We start from the raw sequence: 7,903 nt of genomic DNA on the forward strand, positions 1-7,903 counted from the left end.
CAGTGGCACTGCCCTGGAACGTCCACAGGCCGAGAAGGCCTGAGCAGAGTCCCCAGAGGCTTCCATCTTCCCCAGCCTCAGGTCTCAGCATTTCCCCTGTTCCAGGGTCCCAACACACACAGACACACCCACACTCACACACATACACTGACACACACGGGCACACCCACACAGACGCACATACAGACACAGACGTGTGCATGCATACACACACACATGGATTCTGACCATACCATGGTCCTTTCCCATTCTTGAGCGCACCACCTCCGTGGAAGCCTGTGTGAGTCTCCTAATGCTGTTGGGATGAATCACAGCAGACATGGCGCCTTAAAGCAGCACAGATATCTCCGAGCCTTTTCCAGCCTCTAGAAGCCACCTGCGATCCTCAATTTATCTGACTGCCTAAAACATCTTCCCGCCCTTCGGGTCTTAGCTTAAAAACTCACCTCCTCTGGGAAGCCCCCCTGATTCCCCTGGAAAACCCTTAGCTCCTTGTAACCGGCTTGTCCAGGACTCGTCTTAGCAATCATGTTGTTATAACATGTACCTCATGGTTCAGTTCCACTGAAGCAGCCCTGTTCAAAGACATGCAGGTAGAACTGACGAAAGGAACACAGGGAACCAGTAAGTACAACGTCTGACGTGTCCCGGTTCTGAGGACCCCGGGCTTCCTCTGGAGGGTGGCCTGAGAATCTCAAGTTATCTCACTCGCCATGAGAGGATTAGACGATGAGTTTACCCTGAACTGGGGTCTGCAGTCACGGAGCTCAGAAAGGCCACTCAGGATGACCGGGCACAGCTCCAGGCCCTCTAGGCTGCACCCATAGATCATTGACCTCCCCTCTCCATCCTCTCCCCATCGCCTCCACCCAAAACCAAGACTTTTGGCCATGCAATCCAAGGTCTGACATGGGATAGAGAAGGTCTACCTGGAGCTATGTTCTGGCCACCTTGAAATAGCTTCAGCCAGAAATAGTGGTCTCACAGGTCTTCAGAGCCCAAGGTCAAGGACCGTCAGGACACCTGGGACCTGCTGAGCTCAGGTCCTCTCCTGAGCCGTGGATCCCTGAACTAAACAGAAGAGGACCTGCTGAGATTTCACCCGTGTCTTGAAACATCCTGCAAGAAAACGTAGGGTTTTTGGAGTAAGTTCAGAAAGTCCAAAGAGGCTCACGGGGAGGCCCCGCAGTCGGGCAGGCTTTGGCTCAGGCTAAACACCAACTCTCTTCCCATCAGAGCGGACCAGTCTGCAAAGCTCCATCTGTGAGAGTAGAGGGCTCCCGTTCTGAGGGAAAAAGCAGTCTAGATGGGTGACATCACGGTAGAGAGGACCCAGGGTCCAACTGCGGGGAGGCTGGAAGTCTGTGACCCCACGAGTCTTCTCACGCTGGCTGTGCATCCAGGAAATGTGGTCTGGAGTGAGGACCCAGGTGGCAGGTGGCAGGAACCTCCTACAGGGACTGGCCAGGCTGTCAGGGCAGAAATGGAATGGATGGCCTATTTTCCCAAACTGGCCCCTTCACCTCCCCACCTTGAGTTGAAGACTTGAGTCCTGGCCCCACTTCCAGAACCCTCAGAGCAGGGACCCCCCCTGGGTCAGGGGGCCCACGGCAAAGCCTGGCTTAAGTGAGCCCTACCCCCAAGTCCAAGGCCCGGCAGCCTCTTGGCCTCTCCCTTCTTCCTTGTTTGGAAGCCAATCTCAAGAGTTCATCCTCCACCATTCCCAGAGAAAGAGAATAAAACAGGCTTTAAGCCTCTGGGAATGACCATATCTTTCAGAACCTTCTGGCAGCTGGAGTGGGGACAACCCGGGCACACGACAGGCTGCAGGGTGGCCTGTCTCTCAGGCACACCTGCTGCTCTGCTGCTGCTCTTCGTCCTACACCACAGGCCGAGCTTCTGTGCACTCTCCCACCCCTTCCCAGGCACGTGGGCACAGCCCTTCGACCCGGAGAGAACCGTGGAGGAGAACTTCCACGTGAACGAGACGACCACCGTGAAGGTGCCCATGATGTTCCAGTTGGGCGCCATCAAGCACCTTCCGGACCCTGAGCTCCCCTGCCAGGTGGTGCAGCTGGACTACAGGGGCAACCAGACCATCTTCTTCGTCCTTCCTGAGCCAGGGCAGATGGGCAGAATCACTGCTGCGCTGAGCCGGGACACGATACAGAGATGGTCCTCGTCCATGGCCAGGAGGTAAGCCCTCCACCAGCACATCGGTTTCGGCAATGCCCGCATTCCCAGGCATCCTTCTTCCCTTGACTCACCCTCCAGGGCTCCCTGTCTTCCTGTCCGCTGGGTCCCCATAGGCTGTGAAGTTCTCCACCTATCAGTCAGCACTTGGGTACTCTGGGCATGCCACAAAGTGAAGCAAAGTTCCTATTTGCTCCTCTTTGCCACCTGCTCCTGTTTGCCACCCTCTGCATGATCATATTTTTACATCAATTTCTTAAAGTGAGCTCCTCCACCCCCCAGACTCCCATTTGTCTGTTTTGTCATATCTGCATCCATCATGGATGGTTCTTAGATCACTAGAGCTTCAATCAATCAACCTGCCAATCAATCGATCAGTAAATAAGAAAGTGAGACCATATTAGGTAATAAAGGAATAAGAGGATGAGGGTGTGCATGCTGGCGGGCAGTGGGCAGGAGATGCTGCCAATGGATACCTTCTGTCTCTCACCTCTGGTCCAAGGGAACCTGTCACTTAGATGTTGCCACCAGATGCTGAGAATGCACCATGATTAAAATAAATTCCGGATCCTATTCCGTTGAAAATGAGGTGAAGGAAATCTTTCTCTTTCCACCAAAAGAAATGTCCTTGTGAAAACGCATCAACTTGAACCAGGTGAATAAGTAACCACGCCTTGAGCCCCATGGCCTGGCGCTTGCCCTCAGAGAGCTGTCCATGCCAGCAGCAGGCAGAAAGCACCGGGATAGTACTGGCTTTTTCGGGGTTCTGCTCCCTCCCAATTGTGTGGGAGTCCCCGGGGGGAACCTCTCTGGGTCTCAGTCTCAATCTGGAATTGAAGATGTGGATGCGGCTTCATGCAGTTTGGAGTATGTGATGAGCTCAGGGGAAGGCAGATGCCCAGACCAGGTGTGGGTGTTTCGAGAATCACTCTCAGCCGTACTCCCCGTCTACAGGGGAAGTCTCAAGTCCCCTATAGACACATTCATCTCTGAGTCATCCTCAGCTCCTTTGGAACAGTGCAGCTTAAACATCATGCTGGCCCGTGGCCGGTCTCCAGGCCTCCAGGGCTGCTTCTGCTCAGAGGGACAGCCCCTTCCCTGCACCTGCCAGAGAGCACGGGTGCTTTTGCTGACATGCTTTGCCTCAGGCCTTGGGCATCTTCTCTCCCTCTGGAGAACAGGAAGAGGAAGACATTCAAAAGTAAAACTAATGTCTTGATAGGACAGAGTACAGCTGCCCTGCTCAGCCCCCCACCCCGCCCAGCCCATCTGGCATGACTGCTCTTACCTCCTCCACGCCAGCAGAATCGTCTAGTTCTTGCAGAATCGTGGCATTTCAGCACCCAGGGTCCAGTGGGGCATCTGCTCATTGTATGTAGATGAGGACACCAGCACAGAGGGGCAGGACCTGGCTAAAGTCACACAGCATTAGTGGCACAGGTGCAGCTCTGGGTGGGTGCTCCCTCTACCCGTGTTGCTAGCAGGAGGTTCTTAACCAAAGGACTTCTCCAAGGGCCACTGTCTTTGATGGCCAGTGGTCCAGCTGTATCGCAGGTGGAATCAGCTTAAAGGAATCTCAGCAGGAGAGGATGCAATTCAGACGAGATGGGCATGTTCAAGGTATCACGGTGGTCGATAGAACTGTGCAGTTCAGAGACCCAAAGAAGAGGCTACATACAGGGTAGAGGATAAGGCAGGTCCTACCACTTTCCCTGTCCTCTCCCCTGGCGCCAGTGAGCAGGTCAGGGTGGGAGGCAGGAGCCAGAGGGATCACATGAGGAAGTGGGTCTGGCTGGGGGAGGGTGTAGGGCTCTCTCCAGTGCCAGGCCCAGCCCTGAAATATCTAACCTCATCCGCTTACTCCCAAGCAGTCAGGTGCACCTGTACATCCCAAAGGTCTCCATCTCTGGCACCTATGACCTCAGGGGCGTGCTGGCAGACATGGGCATTGAAGACCTGTTCACCAACCATGCAAATTTTTCAGGCATCAGCCATGGGGAGCAGCTGAAGTTATCAAAGGTAAGTGTCATGGGAAGCTACTTTTTCCTTCCAAATTTCACAGTAGAAATAACAGCAATAAGTAGCACTGAGCCCATTCATGGTTGGGCCTCTAGGTCCCAGGCTGAGAGCTCCAGGTCAGGTCCCCCACAGCCACAGCAGGAAAACTCAGCAACCCCAAGTCCACACAGGAAGCTGGTGACACGGCCCACCAGTCTACCCCTCCCACCAGACCACACAGAGGGGACACTGGGAAACTAAGTTGTCATGGCAGAACTCTGAGCAGCACCTGGTGAAAAACAACAGTGAGTGTGATAAATGTCTAACTGGGCTCGCATTGAGCCTTCTATCCAGTTATATTCGTTATCCTTCCACTTGATGAACTGTTATTCATTCATTCATTCAGAATTTTTTTTATTTGAGCACCTACTATGTGCTCCAAACTGTGCTAGGCTCTGGGGATTATTTCATTACTCAGAAATGGCCCCTGCCCTCAGATCCCAAGGGCTTTGTGGCCACAGTGGTAACTGGTCAGGAGAATGCATGCTGGTGAACAGGAGAGCCAGGTGGCTCTGTGCGTGCCCTCCTGGTAGGTGGGTGTTACCCCATTTTCTCAGATTACCTCACACAGGGAGGGCAAAGAGCTTGCCATAGTCACAGAGCCAGAAAATAATAGTCTGACCCTTGACCTTAGGTTTGTTAACTCGAAACCTCTTCTCGAGACCCACTGAAGGGATCCCAAAACCAGCTCAGCTTCTTCCTAGCTATGGCTGCCTCGCAGAGCCACTCAGAGCCTTAGAGTCCTTGCTGGAGAGTGGACCCGATAAGAGCCTCCTTCCCATAGGGTCTGTGCGTGCATTAAATGTCACTTACTATGTGACTTACCAGATTATGATCAATCAAAGGTTTTCAATATAAACTTGTCAAACATTGTACTGATTTCAGAATTCCTCCTAATTTGAACATAGCAGGAATCAAAGACTGACATTCCAGCTCCTGCAGGGGCTTTCCCCTGCAGGGTAGGTACAAGCACTTCACGTAAGGTCAACCTGGTATTTACCTAGCAAGGTGGACAGAAGGAGGTCTCTCACCTCCCCCAGCCTGGGACTGGTAAGGAACACCCAGTATGGATGTGGGAGCCCAGCTGCACTGGTCCTGGGAAGCGTAGTTGTGGTCCAGGGTCTGAAAGTAGATGACAGGGACTCTAGCCTGGGGCTGCCACTTACATGAGGATCCAGCAAGTGACCCCTTCAGAGTCTCAGTTTCACCTTCCACAAAGCAGAAGGCACAAGGAATCACCTCCTACCTCGGGTGCATTCTTAACAGGTGATCCATAAGGCCGTGCTGCAACTGGACGAGGGGGGTGTGACGCCAGCTGCCACCAAGGGCTCCCTCCAGGGGCCTGAGCCACTGGCATCTGAGCCACTCACCGTAAGCTTCAACCAGCCCTTCCTCCTCATGATCTTCGACCACTTCACGTGGAGCAGCCTGTTCCTGGGCCAGGTGGTGAGCCCAGCCTGAGAGCACACTCACCCCGAGCCACAGCACTGTCTGACTCTGAGCGGGTGGGAGATTTCCCCCATCTTCTCCAGTTTCTCCTCCACCCAAGCACAGTTGTTCCTACATGTATGCATCTTGTAATAAACAGCAGTCACTGTGACGCTCAGGACAGGTGTGATTGAGAGGGGCGGCACCAGCTGTGACGCCCTTACGAAGGAGCGGTTGCAACCCCAGGCCAAGGTCTCAGTCCATTCTGTCCGCCTGGGGTCTCTGAGGAGGGCACTGATGTCATTCGATCCCTGAAAGAAAATAACTGCCAAGCTTACTATATCCAGCAAATTTATCAAAGGTAAATAAAAGACCATCCAAGATACGCATAAACTAAAGGGATTCATGACCTCCAAATCAGAATTGCTGAAAATATGTACAGGATTCCTACCCACAGAAGAGGAAACAAGACGGTCATGAGCGCACAGGGGAAAAAATCAATCTTACTAGAAGAGTACATGAACAAAAGAGAATTAGGAAAGAATCAAACACGATTAATTCAGTACAGATGAATAATGGGAAAAGATAAATAAGGGAGAAAGAAACAAACATAGATCCTTCAAAAGAATCAGAAAAAAACAGCAAAATCACAGGAACTTGTACATGCCTTTAATAATAACCCAGAATATAAACAGTCTGAATTCTCCAATTAAAAGATAGTCTAGTTAATTGGATTTAAAAACAAAACCCAACTCCTTGCTGTCTACAAGAAACTCACCTCACCAGCAAAGGCAAATATAGACTGATAGTGAAAAGTTGGAGAATGAAATTCCAATCAACTGGAACCCAAAATCAAGCAGGATTAACTATGTTCATAGCTGATAAGAGACTTCAAGCCCAAATCAGTCAAAAGAGACAAATAAGATCACAACATATTGATAAAGGAAACAATTCAACAAGAAGGTATGATGATTGTAAATAGATTCATATACACACACATATGCACTAAACATCAGAGCATTCAATTTTATAGAACAATCACTATAGGACTTAAAGTAGGAGATAAGCCTCAATACAATAACTGTGGATGAGTTGAGTACTCCACTCTCACCCATAGATACATCTTCCTGATTTAAAAATCAACAAAGCCCCATCAGAGCTGAATTACACTATAGATCAGTTCAACTTAACAGACATCTACAGAGTATTTCTTCTAACAACTTCAGAATACAATTTTTTTATCAACACACAGAATTTTCTCCAAAATAGACCACATTTTAGGCTATAAATCAAATCTTAACAAATTCAGAAACATTGAAATAATGTATTGAATCTTACCAGGCCATTGAAATAATGTATTGAATCTTACCAGGCCATAACAGAATGAAACTAGAAACCAATAGCAAGAGAAACTGCAAAAATTATACAAACACGTGGGGATTGAACAATACACTTTTTTTTTAACAATACACTTTTAAATGAGACATAGAGACCAATGGACTAGAATAGCAGACTGTGCAATAAGCCCATACATCTACAGCCATCTGATTCTTGACAATGCAGCCAAAAAACATAAATTGTTGCCAGGATTAGACAATCCTCCCAAAACCAAAAGCTGAATGTTCTTTCTTTTATGCGGATACTAACACACAAATAGGTAGGAGGAGGGAAGAATAGAAGCTCACTGGATTAGACAAAGGGGAATGAAGGGAAGGGAGAGAGGATGGGAATAGGAAAGACAGTAGAATGAATTGGACATAATTTTCCTATGTTCATGTATGAATACGCAGTCAGTGAAACTCCACATCGTGTACAACCACGTGAATGGGAAGTTATACTCCTGTATGTATGATATGTCAAAATACACTCTACTGTCATGTAAAACTAAAAAGAACCAATTTTTTTAAATGCATTTAAAGTGGTGGTGGGGAAATAGTGAGGGAGAAAGCCAGTTAGAAGAAAACACTAAGAACATATTTAAATATTAGATGTTACTATGTGCTTATTAGAAAATTATTAGCAATAAATGCTCCAAATGTTGTAATCAGAAAAAAATGGTGCCAGGAAAATTGGATATCTGCATGGAGAAGATTGAAACAATATCCCTATCTCTCACCTTGTACAAAAATTAATTCATAGTGAATCAAAGATCTTAATGAAAGACCTAAAACTTTGAAAGTACTAGAGAAAAACAGAGAAAACATTGATATGGACCATGATTTCC

General features: G+C 49.0%; 1 protein-coding gene across 2 annotated transcripts in view; it reads left to right on the forward strand.

Moving 5' to 3' along the window:
- SERPINA6 (serpin family A member 6) overlaps window positions 1-5,851 on the forward strand; it is a 34,187-nt gene extending 28,336 nt beyond the window's left edge. Inside the window, exons 4-6 of one of the 2 annotated variants that reach the window (XM_079127685.1) lie at window positions 1,926-2,196; window positions 4,062-4,212; window positions 5,518-5,851. In XM_079127685.1, coding sequence (XP_078983811.1) covers window positions 1,926-2,196; window positions 4,062-4,212; window positions 5,518-5,712 — 617 coding nt within the window. In that variant the 3' untranslated portion in view covers window positions 5,713-5,851. The remainder of the gene's footprint in view (window positions 1-1,925; window positions 2,197-4,061; window positions 4,213-5,517) is intronic. The other variant, XM_079127686.1, reaches the window with a different exon arrangement.
- Window positions 5,852-7,903: the final 2,052 nt, after the last annotated feature.

The sequence above is a fragment of the Sciurus vulgaris genome, assembly GCF_902686455.1.
Source record: "Sciurus vulgaris genome assembly, chromosome: 2".
Taxonomy (NCBI): domain Eukaryota; kingdom Metazoa; phylum Chordata; class Mammalia; order Rodentia; family Sciuridae; genus Sciurus; species Sciurus vulgaris.